Consider the following 16,895-nt stretch of genomic DNA (forward strand, 5'->3'; position numbering starts at 1 on the left):
CAACCTGCAACAAAACATGTTTGAAAAGCTGCTAAAGTGCATTGTAAACATGGACAATATTCACAATGCACTTTAGACAAGTGGACAAGATTGCTAATTTCAATACAAGTACTGCATGCAAAGACTAAAAATTGTGTGGAGGAACAATTTTGTGAACTTTTTAATATATGTATGTTGAAGTTTGGACTATTCTATTCTATTCTATTCTATATTGTTTTATTGATCTACTCATGATACAAATGTTCAGTGCATCCATCTTTACTTTTTAATTAAATCCATTGTCTTCAAAGAAACCTAGTACTCTGCCTGGTGCTGCTCACCCGCTTTAAAGGCAGAGAGCCAGCAGGGGGAGTCAAAGTGGACAACCTGACAAAACATCCCTGCATGAACTTCAGATTCTGACCTTCTCTTACCCTACCCACTCATGTTAGTGTGAGTGGCTCATCTTTATGCACAGCAGATACAAACAGTCTCTGCACCCCACCATAGATAAGACAAAGAGAAAAATTGCTTGGCCAGACATAGAAATGTAACTTTGTTTGATTTCTATTACTTTATTGTTCATATTGTTCCATAAATGTATTCCATCATACAGTTACTTTAATGGGAAAGTGTGATCCTGGTACAAGTGAACATTGGCCTGGTCATCGTGACATGCAGCATGACATGTTAAAGGAATGATTTAGAGAAAAATCAGCTTTACACAGATTTTTCACTTACCTTAAATGTAGTCAATCAGCCAATACTTATTTGATCATCAAATTACCTTTGTTAACTTTTTCCACTGAAAAAGCTATTACACTAATGGGCTATAAAGTAATACAAGATTATGACCACCTATTAGTTTCATGCAATATGGCTGATCATCTATATTTTGAGGTAATGTGTATTTTGACTGTTCACTTTTGATAAGAACATTGGACAAATACTGTTATGTTTCAGCATTATTGACTGATTCTGTGAGGCATTTTGCAGTTTAATCTAATGCCCAGTTCCATAGACCTTTACATTTTTCAGTGGGAGCATTTACGATTGTGTCATCCATCACAACTGAGGCCCTAAGGTTGTCTTGTTCTTTACTGTCCAGACAGTCTTAGTTGGCATGTTGGGGGTCTACACAGATTCCGAAATTGGTGTTGGTAATGGCACCTCCAATGGAAACATCACCTTTGCACTTGAGTCCATTCTCACATGTGCAGTAGTAATATGTACCATACAGGGTCTGTTGGGAGATTAAATATCAGAGAGCTGCATCTCTCCATATCCTACATACAACAAATAGCAAACTCATGAATGACTTAAAACAGTCAGGCACTGCCACTAAACACGATAGTGTCATTTTAACGTCTAGGTTATTTTTATAACAAAGAATATAATCCCACAGTTCTTTTCCTTGACAGACACACACACACACGTTAAATATCAGCACTCCGCCTGGAGCTGCGATCACATGGCTTCAGACCTTATTCAGGAGTTGAACTCGACACCTGCACCTATTCTAACTTTGTGTAATGTTCTCTCTGTACAGTCACTATGAGGATATTTGCAAGAGAAACATCTGCATACATCTGTCTACAGGAGCACTACATTTACTGCATTGTAAATGAACATTGTTGCTATGGGAAAAGTGATGTTATATTGCTGTTATAGGAAAGCAGACCTAAAACCTGGACCATTCTTTACCCCCATGCCTGATTTGACTCTTAAGAATTTATCAGTTTTTTTACACATCGGTGTTCAGATAAGATTTCTGATGACCTTGACTTTTCTTTGAGAACACAACCAGTAGAAATTCACCCCCACTTTACTACCTTGTTTGGGCCAATTTTTTTTTTTTAATGTTTTTTGAAATGTTCTATAATTTAAATGAAATGTTGAAGTGACCTTTAAGTTAAATGAAACCTTTCATACTTTTGCTTTCTTGTACACAAAAAAGCAGAAATAATTTTGTAAAGAATGTTGTCTTTTGCTGTTGCTTTTCAATTTACACATGCAGAAAAAGACAATGTGACTGCTCATTGAGATATGAAGAGAGTATGTGAAACCCAGAACAGGTCAGAACATTTCAAAGGCTTAACCAGGTAATGCAGGCTGTGTTGTTCTGTGTTGAACTGAGCTGTGCTGCTGCACACATATTGTCCACTGCCCAAATGGATTTGTGAGTGGCTGTACCTTTTTGGAGCATTTCTCCTTCTCTGCAGCGCGTGGAGCACAGCGGGCCAGGCTGATACCAGAGTGGCGGTGGCAGCAGGAGCTCTTACACTGCCCACTGATGAAACACAGCTCTCCATTTTTCTACACGACAGATGCCGTTTAGCCAGAAAACCAATACGGATATATTAATAGGTGTGTTTACAGCAGCTGTGTGCCTCCAGAGAGGGAGGACAGCACTAAAGTATTTGTGTTTCTGCATCTGCAGCAGAGCCACATGCACATGGCCTTTCTATTCTCTTACCAGATTGAAGATAAGACCCCGATCTTCAGGAGTATCCGGAGAGGTGGCCAGAGCCATGGCTACCAGGCACAGAGTAAGCACCAGCAGGGCCCTCATTATTGTACTTCAAGATCCTCAGAAGTCCAGTCACACTGGCATTGAGCAAACCTTTATATTCAAGTGCCTATCAAACATTAATAACATTAATAAAGGTTATCTTTCTCAAACACAACTAAAGTACATCTATAACCCATAGCACTAGGTGGCTGACAGGTGAACAAACACACACACATTCCCATTAGGCCAGACTATGAACAGAAGGTTTTTTCCCAGCAGGGCTCATGTAACACATTGTGTACTGTTTCAGATAATATCTTCCTATGGCTTTTCCTCTAAAGATCTGGGCTAGAAATTTAGCTGCCTTCATTATATATATTTTTATTTAAACTGTTGCAAGCAAATTATTTTTGAATACTTTTTTAAGGCTAATGTCTTATTTTAAAGATATATTTATTGATTTGTTAATATATGAAATATTGAATTTACTTTTATAAGTGCATGTTATAACTATTGCTATCTTTTTGACAGAGAAAATGGTGTTGAAAAATATTGAACAGTAAACCAGATATTTAAATTATTACAGAGCTTTTAATGTATTATTAGGCTATATGTAAAAGAAAATAGTCAGTGATTCATTAAATATAATATTTTGTTTGTTATGAAGACATCCAATATGATTGTTTTTGAAGGAATAGCAGAGGTCTAGGCATCGATGCTTCAGTGCTGCTCTAACCCTTATGTGACTTTAAGCATTTGGCCTGAACTAACAAAGACTAAACAGTTTACTGGAGTAGAAGTAATCAGATATACAATGGGTATAAGTCATCTTATTCTTCTGATCACATAACCATTCATAATTTACATCCTGACACCTTTGTTGGCTAGGATATTGTTTCTGACACAAAAGAACAGGTGACGTACATCCCATTACCAGTGCTTCACTGACTGATAAGTACATGGTAAAGAACACAGAGCTCTTATGCCTCTTGCAACTACCTATGCACTGAAACAGCAGACTTCAAGAGGAAAAAACTACAAAAGGATCTCTCTCATGCTTGTTAGACTGAATTTTTTATATCGTGACTTCAAGATAATAGGCTGAATACTGACAAACACTGCATGTGGGACTCCCCTGAAATGCTGAAGGAATTTACATTAATTTTTACTCAGAACAACTAGAGCCAAGTCACTTTGTTAAATTGAGGGTCATTTCAATTTGTTGAAATTTTGTTAGCCAGTTAGAGCTGTTGGATTTTTCTCACTTTTTTGGATAGTTCTAAATCACTGTCAGCATGGAAAAGATGCTTCCTGCTCAAGAGGCTGCCAAAATTTACCATACCAACTATGTGAGAAATTCTAGAGCCATCGGTGTTCTGTGGGCAGTTTTCACCATATGCTTTTCCATTATCAACGTGGTGGTCTTCATTCAGCCCTACTGGATCGGCGACAGTGTTAACACTCCACAGGCAGGATATTTCGGCCTCTTCTACTACTGTATCGGTAACCCTATAACTACAGAACTGGTCTGCAAAGGGAGCATCCTCGATTTTAAATCAATTCCATCTGAGGCCTTCAAGACTGCAATGTTCTTTGTAGGCACTGCAATGCTGCTTAATGTGGGTACAATGGTTTGTTTCAGTCTTTTCTTTTTCTGCAGCACTGGCAGTGTTTACAAGATATGTGGATGGATGCAAACCGCATCAGGTAAAAGGTACCATTGTAATTTATCTCTGATATTAGTATTCTCCATTTTGAAATTAGCTGTAAACTAGGAAACATTACAAAGCAGGCAAACATCATCTAATTAATTGATTCTTTGGAATTAACCAACCCCAACCTTGTTCTATAAATGTTGGAGAAAACTAACGTTGAACAGAGTTAACATTAAGTTTATTTTCAAATGTTTCGATATATTGGCTTGGTAATATTTTCAATGAGAGTTAAGCAAACTTGTATAATTTTAATGCCAGCTACTGTACTGGAATAAGCAGCAATGTGCATGTGTGGAGGTCGATTTTCGGTTGTATTTTTCCTGCAATGTTATCCAGATGTTATTTCTAAACCAAGGTAAAATTTGAACAAGAGATGTAATTCTTCATGGAAATTAATATGTTTACTTAATTCTGAATTCAATCATGTAGCAGTATATCTTCAGGCATGCAAATCAGGTCCAAATTTCAGACTGCTTTTACATCTGAAAGTTTCACAATTTAATTTTTGCTTCAAATTTAAATGTCAGATACAATATAAATTAAAAATAACATTTTGCATTTAATTCACATTTCTAATGGAAATTTAAAAAAACAGAACACTGTACACTGTCCCCTAGCTGTACTGTTGGTGATGGGCTGTATGATTTACCCGGATGGATGGAACTCTGCTGAGGTGAAGCGCATGTGCGGCGAACGCACGACCAAATATAGCCTGGGGAACTGCACCATACGCTGGGCTTATATCCTAGCAATCATTTGTATCCTGGATGCACTCATGCTGTCACTCCTTGCCTTCACTCTGGGGAACCGGCAAGAAAGTCTGCTACCTGATGACTTCCAAGTTGATAGTGGTGAAGGTAAGAATCATAGCTCACATACACAGTAAATGCACACCACATTTGGCACTTCACTTTGAGCATGGTGTGACATTGCCAAATTTACACTTGACTCCAATGTTCAGAATCTGTTGTATGAATGTATGAAGTAAGACTAAATATAAGGTTTCAGATTTCAAGGTTGTCCCTAACAATTTAATGTGTTACAGGAAATTAATGAATCTAGAAGACTTTGGCAAGTATTAACAAGAAGAGCAACCACACATCACTGGGCACAACCCCTAAAGGCAGATGGATAGAGAAGTTCAATTTAGAATTCAGTCTTTCTACCAAAAACTTTGGGAAACATTTATCAAATTTACTCAGCATCGGAACTAGTTAAAATCTCCATTACTACCTTGTTTTATTCTTACTTGACATCTAGCATGTAGGCTAAAATGTGGAAATTCCTATACAATCTAATCTTAATTTTATACAACATTCATCTAAATTCTAGGAATCCTAAGATAACTGTTGAATGCAGCACATCAAATAATATAAGCAGTGAAATTGCACCCATCTTCCAAACGCTTTATTAAAACATTTCTGGCCAGCTAAATAATCTTAGTTAATATACAATAGTAGTATTTATTTAAAAACTGTACATGGCTGTAATATACAGATCAAGGCAAAGTCTTTGGTACACATATATATACACACAAACAAACATTATCTTTTTCACATTTTGCCCCTTTTGGTGGTGTTTAAGTTATTTTCATTGTGTGGAAGCTTCTTGAACATAATTTCCTACTGAACAAGACAACAAATAACCTCTCAAGTGTAATCTTGTGACAGACCAAAAATGCCTTACCACATAGAAGGAAAAAAACAGAAAAACAGAAAATGACTGATGCTTGTAACTGAGACAAAATTACACAGTGATGTGGTATTTCCTGAAATAAACTATAAACCAGTTAAACTCATTTCCTACAATCTTAATGTAAACCCATTTACACCGCCTTCACACAGTTCCTTTTTACACAGCCTTCTCTCTCAAAATGTGTATCTTCCTAAATCTAGGAAACACATCTAACAAAATGATCCACTGGGTGTGGTCTTGCATTGACCTAGCAAAAGAACATGGGCCTTTCAACATAGCACAGTTTCAATACTATAGATGACGTTCCCTAAAATTCTTTCATGCGTTGTACAAATCAAGATGGAGAGGACAAAAAAAAGGAGAGGAAGAATCTCTGCCTCAGGGAATATAATTCAAGACAGTATTCCACAGGTGAACAGAATAAGCCACACAAAACAAATAAGTAGCATTCTTTTATGCACTTAAACCTGGAAAGTGACACATTGCAGATTCGTTTTGTGGAAGTAGAGGACAATTTGGAGCAGTGTAGTGGCTTAGGCAAAATCACTAGAGGGCAAGCCAGGGGTGGTGCAGACATTCAGCAGCTGTGGCTCGTTTCTCAGGGACGAGCTCCAGCATAGGGAGCAGAAAGTCTGTGAAGGCCTCGGCATCCTCTTGTGACCACTCATATTTATCCAGCAGAACTTCCAGCAGACCCCATGGCTTTAGTTTGGTGATGTGTTTCAGGTCACCTGCAGAGAATGCAGTAAGAGACTGCACATGACATGCCTGGGGTTCTCTACTCACATAGTTTGATGGAAACGATCATAAAGTGCAACAGTACTTGGAGCAGTGTTTACAAATCTCAGCTGGATTAAGTGTGATTACGAGACACCAACAGTCAGTGCACTCTGAAAATGGCTATGAACAGCATGTAAATTTGGTATGTGAGAACAGATCATTCAATGTGAATATCTAACAAAAGGTCAGTGCACTCAGCTAAAGTGTTTTTTTATAAGCAGTGCTATTTTAAAGTAAGAATTCATTCACTGTATTGCATGACACAAAATTAATGAAATGCTTTAGTTGCAGCCTAACAGAAAAGATTTTTAACTGAGTACATGAGCACAAAGAGCAGATAATATCCTCTCTGAAAATGGTACGAATAAACAGCCATCTTTCACAGAACAATTCTTTTAGTTGTTTCTCGCGTGCGCGCACACACACACACACACACACACACCCTTTACTTGTAACTGAGCACAGGCTAAAGCACGTCATCATGAGTGCATAGGGTTAGAGGAAACTTTGCTCTTTCACTCTTCCCAGAAATTAAATTTATTAAAGCCACCGAGTTGTGAGTTGTCTGAAGGTATTGGTGAACCTATTTAATTCTCCCTCACACACACACACGAACCACTTGCATAATCTTAATACCAAAATATCAGTTTCCATGGTCTTAATTCTTCTCTCTACTGAGAATCTTTCATTACAAAACGGAAATCACAAGACAGCATTACCTTTTTTGGTGAAGAAGTCCTTGGAGTATTTTCCCGTCATTATAAGTTTACATGGGACCATCCCCAGCAGCTCAATGATCAAAGCAATGTGGTCTGCCATTGTGCACAGCAACACAAAAGGGGGTGTTGTGAAGGGGTCGGAAAGAGGAGGGAGGAAGGGGTGGAAGAAACAAACGGCAGATTGATCAAACAGTTTATGGTCAATTATCCACCCTGGGACAAGAGGGAAAGTGGAGTAGAAGCAAGTAGCTCAATTCTGACAGCAGACAGTGTGCAGTCAAGACTGGTTCCTTTATTCTGGTGTCTTACCAGATCTTAACCTCTGAACACTTGCCAGAGGCAGAACTTTAAAGCACAGTTCAAAACAGGCTTCAGTATCAGGGTGCAGTCTTCTAGTTAACCATTTCTAAGACATAAATTTCACATTCTTTTAGAAGATGGCCACCAGTCAGTATCATTTGGGGGGGTTTTGCTGGATGACAACTTGAAATCAGTAAACTTGAAATCTGCTCTACTGCAGTGCTCATGCTCCCTTTCCAAATGTGCTGCTGATAACAGTTGTGACTTTACTGTTGGTGGTATCCATTTGGAAACATGATCGTGCACATTACTTTTAGCAGTTGTTTCACCAGCTTAAGAAGAAATTTATAAGACATATTACATTCACAACGCATTTGTGGTGATTTTAGAAACTTAAATGTAAAAAGATGTCTACACTATTTTGTTATGTCTCCAAGAGTTACACAGGCTTGTCTGCGTCTGAAACATGCCGTCAGAGAAAAAGCTGTAAATGCTGTCACGCTTGCCCTCAAGGTCCAGGCCAGAGGTGTTCCAGCACCAGCGTGTACCTTTCCAGCTGAAGTATTCCTGTGAGAATTTCCCACACAGACCAGAGTGATATGGAATTCAACTCAAAAGTTCAAATGATCAGCATGATGTGGTCTAGAGGAAAAAGTCAACGCGTGACAGACATGCAACCTTTTCACACCCTAATAAAATCTGCCACACAAGTTGGGAAAATTAAATGGTGGAGAATTATGCAACCTCACATAGAGAATCAACATAGCAAGTGGAACAAAACGTCAGGAATGAGAAACCCCAAACCAGAAGCACCAATAGCACTGCATCTGAGTCATCACAGGCAGTGCTACATAATTAGCTGAATACAATATGTTGTGCTTTACTGATATAGCCCTGCAGAGATGGAATTTTTTGAACCACCGTGGTGAAAAATACCAAACTATGAGTCAGTCATTCACTTTGTTGAGTATGACGAGGTGCGTTAGTCTTATTTCCAAATACGTTTGATTCTTTAAAAACGCATCTTAATTTAGGCATAACAGAGGAAGTTTGACTTGACAAACACAGTGAGCAGGGGGAAGAAAGAGAGAGAGAGAGATCAGTGTCATAGGAGATTAAATCAATGCTACACATGACAGGTAATATGATACAAAGAGGTTAGGCTTGCGCTGTGAGAGACAGCTGCATTGTAGCATACAGGCCATGCACTACATTAGCTGTCCTTATTTCAATGAATAAACACCCAAATAAATCTCATTCCTGGCACAAATTGCAACACACCACTTGCACCAACAGTTTCACTAAAACAATGAACTCAGATCTAATTCACTGATCATGTAACTAACATTTTGGCTTCCCTATATGTGAGTCAAAATACAGAAGAAGAATTAGAGGAAGTAATAAGCATCATAAAAGCAGAATGGTAAATAGTAACTCCAGACTACTGGCTGTGACTGAGATCCTGAGGTATGCATAAATGCTGATGAAAAACCTCTTTGCACATGCTATGAATAAGTGTAAGGATAACTGACAGATGATCAGATGCAGTCTATGCTGAGCAAAAACAAGGCTACCTACACACACACACACACACACACACACACACACACACACACACACAAACACACAAAAATTGCTGCCTCATTTGGGTTAAAATTTTTATAGGGAGCAATAATCAATACATCCAAAGTGTATCAAGAGGGAAACAGGAAAATCAGGTGAGATGAGAGAACTGAGCATGACGAACAAACTAGAATGTGGACAGAGAAAGTGGATACTTTTGCTCAAATCTGTTCTGAGAAAAGCAGCTTTGATTGTCAGAGGGGAAACAGGCCCAGTAACATTTCTATTAAATTATAATTTAAATTTATATTATAGTAAATAATGTGCCTTGAAATAGAAACAAAGAAGAGCAGAGTTAGAGGTGTGATGCGGTCACAGTTCATTAGCACTAAAAAACAGGTGTTTGACTGCAAACTGCAGTTTATATTAAGCATTCTGTTTTGATTCATTGATCAGTAAAGCCAAAAGAGGTACACAAACTGAATCCGTCAGTAGGCATGCATGGACTGTGTGGTTCAGAACATTAATCCTAGCCCTCAACTAAAGCTATGCCAACATGGGCGTTGTCCTAACAACATGCCTGAAGTCACGTTTAGCAATATAACGGCTGAAAATATCTAATATCACCACAAAGATGTCAATGTGTTGTTTCAACTGAAAGAGGAAGTGAAAACAATAGAGAAGAAATGGCTTTACCTTCATCTCTGGAGTAATCTTCACCAGAGTGGGGTTCAAACAAGTAATCGCCCGTTGCTAGCTCAAATGCCTGGATTGGAGGAACCAGAGAGGGAGGGAGAATGCAATAAGAAAGAATTTCCAGAAAAAACTGCTGACCCTTCATGTACTCCTGTAAAGAACCAGTTGTCTATAATGAGCATTTCAGACTCATCTCTCCCTTTAGTGACAAAGCACAAACACTAGATGCTGCATATTTCACACAATATGTAAACAGCTTTGTATAAAAACAACCAAGTCACTGCTGTCAATATGGGGCATTACAAAGTAAACATGCAGCAGTTCTTTGTCTTGAACTGCTAGGATAAACCTTTGCTGCTACACTGTATACAGTAATGCACCTCTCACCATACAAGCTGTACTCCATATGTCAGCCGGTGTGCTGTAACCTGCTCCAATAAGTACCTCCAGGGAGCGATACTGCCTCGTCTGAATGTCCTCGGTAAAGTGTTTGTGCTGCAGGAGACAGCAGTCAATTCATGGGTCCTTGCTCAGATCAACCAAGTGGAGGATTCATTCTCAACAACATGGAGCAGACAAGGCCATGACTATTGTGGTGGACATTAATGTGCTTTGATTCCTGATTTTTCGCAATGTTACATTATCAGGCATTATAATCTGGTACAACTCCTTTAAGATGTGACAAAAGTAATTTTGTTTCAATTCCCTTCAAGAGGCTAATGACAGCTTCAATGTGAGAACAGTCACCCACAAGAGGCTAATCTTAAAGAGGAAAGACCATGGCCATGGCAAAACATTAAATGTAGCTGGCAATGAACAGAAAGGTAAAAAGCCTCTCACCACCCAGCAGGCATTGCCCAAATCAGCAATCTTGACCTTGATCTTGTCTGAATTTTGTGGTTCCAGAGGATTGACCAGAAAGTTCCCTGCCGATAATTTAGCTGTTAAGGGGGTCACAGGGACAATTAAACAATTATGGTGTTTGAAGCATATACATACATGCACACATACACAAAGCTCAGGTCAAGAGAATGAAGACAAAAGAGAAAGAAAGCACTAAACAGCACGTTTATGAAGTGGGCAAACCATTTTTCAGGCTCTCCCGTGTTGTGGCATGGTTGTCCATCACTGGGCTGGCTTGCAGCTCTTCCTCTTCCTTCACCTCTCCATTGCTGTGGTTGTCCAGGCCTGGCCCAGGAGAGCAGGCCCCGTTACAGTATTCATAGAGGTTCTGGGATTGCTCCTCTGAGGGTCCCGAGTTAGCATTGTGGTGGTCCTGCTTCTGTCGGTCATCTTCATCTCCATTTTCCTCGGTTAGGGCCTGCCTGTCAGGCAGGTGGCCATTGTAGTTGAGCTCGGCTGAGGCATCCGAGGCCAGCCGTGCTCTGGGGTTGTCTGGGCAGAGAGGAAAGACGCTGGTATACCACTGGAGTGCAATATGGCTGCTTGGACAACCCATCCACCAGTCAGGAGATTTTAAAAGCGGTTTCTTAAGAAATTCAAGCCAATTCAGAGCATTTGACATCTACCTTCATTCCAGTCTGAAAGAGATCAAAACTTTTCACAATAACAGAGCTTATCTTTCCAGAACTAAACCATTAGCCCTCAAACCAACCAGTGTGCACAAAATGATTCTCAGCAAAGGGTTTAGGAAATTAACATCAGATTTTACACAAAACTCTAGTTATAAAACAAGAAGTACATCTAGTTGCTCACACAAACCAACCTATTACTTCCTCTTCAGCAAAGTCCTGAATCGAGGTGTGTCTGAGAGGGGCATATAGAGGGGATTTGGGGGACTGTGGGTCCTCCTCCTCCTCCTCCTCCTCGTCCTGCCCAACCTCGGGTCCCTTGGCCATCTCCTCCAGGTCCAGGATGCACTTCTCCAGCAACTCTGCTTGACGCTTCTGCTTCTTCTTCAGCTTCTTCTTTTTGTTTTTTGACATTTTGGGTGCCTAGCACGAAAAACAAACGCACAGGTGTTCTTGCTAGCTATGGTAAACAGAGTAATAGTGCAGAGCCACTGTATGAAGCCAGAAGATGCTCGAAGCATTTTTGAGAGAAATGTTTTTGCTGAGGCTTTTATCAGTTATGAGTAAAAAAAAAAATGCTCAGGCTGCTGAGTCGTGAGTTTATAACTGCTTCTGAAACTACAGGCTGACTTACTTGTTTAGGTGCTGGTGCCGTGCTCACTGAAACACATACAGGGGAAAGGGATAAATCAGCACAAAAAGAAGAGAGAGACTGCTACAAGACACACATCACAGATTCCACTGTCACCCAAATGCCACGCTGTAGACACAAACAAAGTAATCAGACTGGCTGTGCTGGAGAGCATAGGGGACTGTCAGAATGTCAGCATGTATAGTGAAAATAAACAGTAAAGAGTTCACAACAAGCACATTAAAAGAGCATGTTCACGCATGTCTAGAATATGCCATTAAAACTGGTTTTATCAGAGGAAAATAAAGCTGGTGAAAATGGGTGTTACACTGAGAAAAAATCTGCCCACATGTGTCTAAAAACAGTAAATTTGATAGAGAGCAGAGATTGTGTGCTCGAGAGAGGAGTGAAGTCGGTGAGAGAGCAAGCAAGAGTAAGTGAGGGAGAGAGAGCATGTGCGAGGTCAGTGAGACAGGGCAAGAGAGTAAAAACCTGCTGATCCAGAGGGAGGGGGCGCTCCTGCTTTTTGCCACTCGGTGGCTTCAGCTGCCAGCCTCCTCACATACGCCTCATCTACACTCATCAGTATGTTCTCTGGCTTAATGTCTGTATGAATGATTTTACACTTTGTATGCAAGTAGTCAAGGCCCTGCAGAACCTGTGTGTGTAAAACAAAAGTGGCATTTCATTTCTACAACTGTGCTGTCATTCAGATAACACTAGAACATTAGAAATCACAAAAAAAGGCATGACATGTGGATTCATCAGGCAGGGTCAGAGGTCAATAAACTTGTTCATTTGGTAAAACATTTTAGTTTCATCTTCACTTTTATAATCAGCCTGGTAAAAAACTACTAACAAATTACATATATTAGTAAACAAATTAATTTGCAGCTATTATAGCTGTGACCAATCAGTACTGCGTGTTAATCACTATGCTCAACGAAACTGTGGGGCAAGACAGGGTAGTGTTACCTGTCGAATGATGCTCTTCACACATGGCAGGGGTAACCCTTGATAATTGGATTTGATAATCCATTTAAGTAAATGGTGTCCTAGAACTTCAAATACCATGCACACATCTGGGAATTCAAATTAAGGTTAAGAACACTCATCATACAAATATCAGTGATAGAAGCAGTCGGAATTAAATGGGCGAACACGCAATAAATAATCCACTCTAATTAGTGCAAAAAAATTAAGAGGACACAGCTTGCTCTGGTAAGGTTGTATGGTTGTGCTAGGGCATGTAGGAATGTAAAATATCTTTTTAAAAAAGAAAAAAAAAAAAAAAAAAGGAACAAATGCCTTGCAGCCAGAAAGACACTGAATTCAGCCTGGTCTCCAACACCTGTGCAAGCATTCCTAAACACTTTTGAAGAAACACACCTGAACTGACCCCCTACAGCCCCACCCACCCAAACCCCCAGACCCCACCATGTGGGTTATGGGAGAGGATACGAGTTCCATTGATCCCTGAGATTTTAAAGTCATCCAACAGCTGAACCACCATCTCTCTGTTTGGATCACCAGGGTCCGTGTTTCTAACCTGCACACAGAAAGAGCACACACATGCATTCACACATATATAATGTAAAATGAGGAGGATCCAACAAAAATGTAAGACTGTACACAAACATGACTAAATTAGATAAACATGATTAAACAATATGTTTCATAGAGAAAGGAATACAAAAATATGAGTTATACACACAAACTAAATTAGAGAGAGAATATAACTGCAAAATGCATGCACTGCATTATAGCTTATAGCACACAAGTCTCATTTGCAGCGTCACTGTGGACAGAACTGCTGTAAAGGTCGTGTGCATCAGAGACTGTGTCAGATAGAACAGTGTATCACTTTGCAGGCAGCTTATGAGAGTCGGAGTCGGTCCAGCACTTACAGATCTTAACAGCTTAATTTCATCCAGGGCTGTCTCAGTATAGTGCTCTGCACTCTTCACCACTTTCATTGCCACAAACCGTTTTCCTCTGGAGAATGAGAAAGGGAGAAAAAAAAAATACAATGAAGAAAGAATGAAGGGCGGGGCCCCCCCCCCAATCATTGGGGGGATTGAGATGAACTACTCTGTTTAACCAAAGTCAGAACTTACTGGATGTCCCAGGCGAGCCACACTGTGGAGAAATGACCCCAACCCAGCTTACGGATCACATGATACTTCCCATTATAGAGGTCTCCTATCTTCACATGGTGGTAGCCACCTAGGCAGACAAAAAAGGCAACTTAGATTATAAATAAATAAATAAATTTTAAAAAGGCAGACCAATTAGTTTCTGCATAAGTGAATGTGCCAAGCACTACTCCTAATGGCCTAGTCTAATTAAAGCTTCCACACTTGCCATAATTCATCTCTCTCATAAGCAAGTTGACTTCTATAGCAATATTAGACACATGCAGTGAATAAGCAAATACCATGAGGGTCATAATATACTGTACCAAAGTTAAAGTGGGTGCTGGTGCTCACCTTTGCAGTAGTCATTGGGGTCTTCCTGCTCTTCATCATCAGAGCCCAAGATCTCCTCATCAGGTTCCTGCTGCTGGGGCTCTGCCGGTGGATGCTGATGAGACACGCCTCTCGGGGGCTGAGGGGGCCTAGAGAACAAAAAGGTCATTGCTAAAGATTAAAGGTCTTTACTAAAACACTAAAGCACTGCCCTAGTGTCTGTGAATCTTTTTCAAGTTTAACTTTTGAGATTCTGTAAGACCACCATGGCTGTGTGATGTGGCAAAAAAATATCACAACCTTGCAAAACACCTAATCAGAATTAAACTTTGAGCTAAATCATCAGACCAAGGGAATTAAGGTTTTAATTATATTTCTAGAGGCATGTACAGTCAAACGACATCACACACATTGCTAAACTACCCCAAATAAAATGTACTGGATGATTTTGTATCCCCATCAAATACCCCCATTGAGTGCTGTATTAAAGAAGACAACCCTGAGGGAAGCTGGAAAAGGTGCCCATGGTTAATCACCACTATCCCTTTGAAGCATAAAAATTCAATAAATATATAAAATATTGTTAAGAAAATTAACAATACAATATACAATATTCCACCACAGCCAGGTCTATTCTTTTGGAGCTTGTTAAATGTATTGCCAAATCAAATGCAAGGCAGAAACTAATAAGTAACTGCTAGCAGCAATTTTAATATGCCAACACAGTACAGAGCAGATATAGTACTAATATTATCAACAACAAGGACAAACCTGTATAAGTCTCCATAACACCATAAAAACAGACACTACTTGTGAAACAAGTTTATAGAATGAGGATGGAGAATATTTTAGCTGTCAATGGTTTTAAATAATACAATGAAATCAAATATGCCAGTCAAACAACTAGATAGAATCCTAGTACATTAACTGCACATTGATTCAAGTTACTTATTATCCTCTCAGAAAATCCCTTTGATTCAGTATTGTTCTTGACATTCATCTATCCTTTAGTTGATCTTGCTGTGCAGAGAAGAAACGGGGTGGGGAAAAATACTCAAGGCTTCTTTTCTTCCCTTGACATACTCTGTTTTATAAACTAGTGGATTTAGAAATTATCCACAGATTTACATGTGTATGGTGTCTCAGACACCCAGAATGGGATGCCTTTGTCAGTGAGGGTCCTGACGCTTTAGGTATTTTTAGGTCCCCAATTCAAACTTTAAACTAAGTCAATAAAAATATAAGGATGAAATTACGTATACTCTTCATTACTCTGTATTGTGGTTGGTCTACTATAGGATATATGCGCCATCTTTTCCTCTTTCTCTAGACACTGAACGGAATCTAAAATCTCCCAAAAGAAAAACTCACTTCTTGACTGACTTCTTGGCTTTCGATCTTTTCTTCCTCGCCTGTAGAGCGAGAACTGTTAGGAGGGGAAGAGAATTATTTTAGAAAAGAACAGAATACTCAACGTAACACAAATACTTCAATTAATTAAAGCACTGACAAAAACCACACATTTGTTTTATTTTAGAGTGAACGTCTATGCTATCCAACCTAGCTATCTTACGTTAACTATCTTAGACGGAACTCTTTTGTATGTAAACAGTGCACTTGTTTCCACATATAGCTAGCTAGAGACATAGATATCGATAGTTAGCTACGTTTCCCAACCTAGTTAACTCATGTGACTGACTGATACGGTACGATACGATTCCTGAGGTTTCCACGCATGGTAAGAGAACAAGAAGGTCTTGGATAACGTTAGTTTACTAGCTAGTTAGCACTCAGTATTTGTGCGGCTAGCTCGCAATTAGCTATAATTGTATTTTAACATGCATTAAAAAAAAGGTTAGGAATAAACGGGTACACGCATGCTGTAAATATTAATAGCAAACGTTAATAACTATTAATGACAAGCTGGCTAAATGCTAACTCTGTTGTTGGTAGCTATAGTATATAACCTCGGTTGTTGGCTGCCTGGCTATCTTACCTAGCTAACCTAGTTAGCACCCTCTTAGCTAGCTAGCTAACCTTAACCCTTGTGTGACGTTATGTAGCGCTGAAGTGCATGCAGCTTTCGAAGTACTCGTGATGTAAATTATATTTTACGAGACAAATAGAAAATCTGACGAGTTCGAGTCGTACATCATTTAGTCTGCTACATATATAAGCAATCAAAGGCCAAACGTCAACAACATGTACGCATAATCTTAGAAGAGATCACCTTTTCTCTCCATGTTGGCCCGGTAGTTGGTGACTTGAATGTCGCACGCATGCGCGACACCAGCTTCACGCAATC

The 16,895-nt window shown here is 39.4% G+C and overlaps 3 protein-coding genes across 5 annotated transcripts; 1 reads left to right on the top strand and 2 right to left on the bottom strand.

The window, feature by feature from the left end:
- Window positions 1–956: 956 nt before the first annotated feature.
- LOC113590099 (colipase) lies at window positions 957–2,551 on the bottom strand. Its single transcript, XM_027030070.2, has 3 exons — window positions 2,456–2,551; window positions 2,173–2,295; window positions 957–1,222 (listed from the first exon to the last, which is right to left on the bottom strand). Exons 1-3 carry the CDS (start codon window positions 2,549–2,551, stop codon window positions 1,094–1,096), a joined length of 348 nt encoding a protein of 115 aa, XP_026885871.2. The 3' UTR covers window positions 957–1,093.
- A 1,235-nt stretch (window positions 2,552–3,786) lies between these two features.
- Window positions 3,787–6,443, top strand: lhfpl5b (LHFPL tetraspan subfamily member 5b). Of its 2 annotated transcripts, XM_035522164.1 has the most exons (3): window positions 3,787–4,198; window positions 4,824–5,047; window positions 6,249–6,443. In XM_035522164.1, the coding sequence occupies exons 1-3, from the start codon at window positions 3,787–3,789 to the stop codon at window positions 6,345–6,347; spliced, it is 735 nt and encodes a 244-aa protein (XP_035378057.1). In that variant the 3' UTR covers window positions 6,348–6,443. The 2 variants fall into 2 exon arrangements, with proteins under 2 accessions (XP_035378057.1, XP_026885870.2); XM_027030069.2 differs by having other exon boundaries at window positions 4,824–6,353.
- On the bottom strand, window positions 6,350–16,854 carry srpk1a (SRSF protein kinase 1a). 2 transcript variants are annotated; one of them, XM_027030068.2, is made up of 16 exons: window positions 16,821–16,854; window positions 15,962–16,016; window positions 14,612–14,739; window positions 14,240–14,348; window positions 14,030–14,117; window positions 13,584–13,671; window positions 13,098–13,204; window positions 12,615–12,780; window positions 12,126–12,151; window positions 11,686–11,914; window positions 11,046–11,354; window positions 10,800–10,885; window positions 10,347–10,454; window positions 9,960–10,029; window positions 7,401–7,493; window positions 6,350–6,632 (listed from the first exon to the last, which is right to left on the bottom strand). In XM_027030068.2, the coding sequence occupies exons 1-16, from the start codon at window positions 16,831–16,833 to the stop codon at window positions 6,448–6,450; spliced, it is 1,860 nt and encodes a 619-aa protein (XP_026885869.2). In that variant the 5' UTR covers window positions 16,834–16,854; the 3' UTR covers window positions 6,350–6,447. The 2 variants fall into 2 exon arrangements, with proteins under 2 accessions (XP_026885869.2, XP_026885868.2); XM_027030067.2 differs by having other exon boundaries at window positions 10,800–10,900.
- Between the last annotated feature and the right edge of the window lie 41 nt (window positions 16,855–16,895).

This window comes from Electrophorus electricus, chromosome 23, assembly GCF_013358815.1.
Source record: "Electrophorus electricus isolate fEleEle1 chromosome 23, fEleEle1.pri, whole genome shotgun sequence".
Taxonomy (NCBI): Eukaryota; Metazoa; Chordata; class Actinopteri; order Gymnotiformes; family Gymnotidae; genus Electrophorus; species Electrophorus electricus.

Excerpts from the sequence above, each read along its gene's own strand:
- LOC113590099 (XM_027030070.2), bottom strand. The coding sequence starts at position 2,551 with ATGAGGGCCCTGCTGGTGCTTACTCTGTGCCTGGTAGCCATGGCTCTG. Across the intron at positions 2,296-2,455 it reads GGGGTCTTATCTTCAATCTG|AAAAATGGAGAGCTGTGTTT; the intron begins GTAAGAGAATAG and ends TCTGTCGTGTAG. Across the intron at positions 1,223-2,172 it reads AGGAGAAATGCTCCAAAAAG|ACCCTGTATGGTACATATTA; the intron begins GTACAGCCACTC and ends ATCTCCCAACAG.
- srpk1a (XM_027030067.2), bottom strand. Across the intron at positions 12,152-12,614 it reads CCCTCCCTCTGGATCAGCAG|TGAGCACGGCACCAGCACCT; the intron begins GTTTTTACTCTC and ends TATGTGTTTCAG. Across the intron at positions 11,915-12,125 it reads CGGCACCAGCACCTAAACAA|GCACCCAAAATGTCAAAAAA; the intron begins GTAAGTCAGCCT and ends TTTTCGTGCTAG.
- lhfpl5b (XM_035522164.1), top strand. The coding sequence starts at position 3,787 with ATGGAAAAGATGCTTCCTGCTCAAGAGGCTGCCAAAATTTACCATACC. Across the intron at positions 4,199-4,823 it reads ATGGATGCAAACCGCATCAG|CTGTACTGTTGGTGATGGGC; the intron begins GTAAAAGGTACC and ends ACTGTCCCCTAG. Across the intron at positions 5,048-6,248 it reads TGCTACCTGATGACTTCCAA|GACAAAAAAAAGGAGAGGAA; the intron begins GTTGATAGTGGT and ends CAAGATGGAGAG.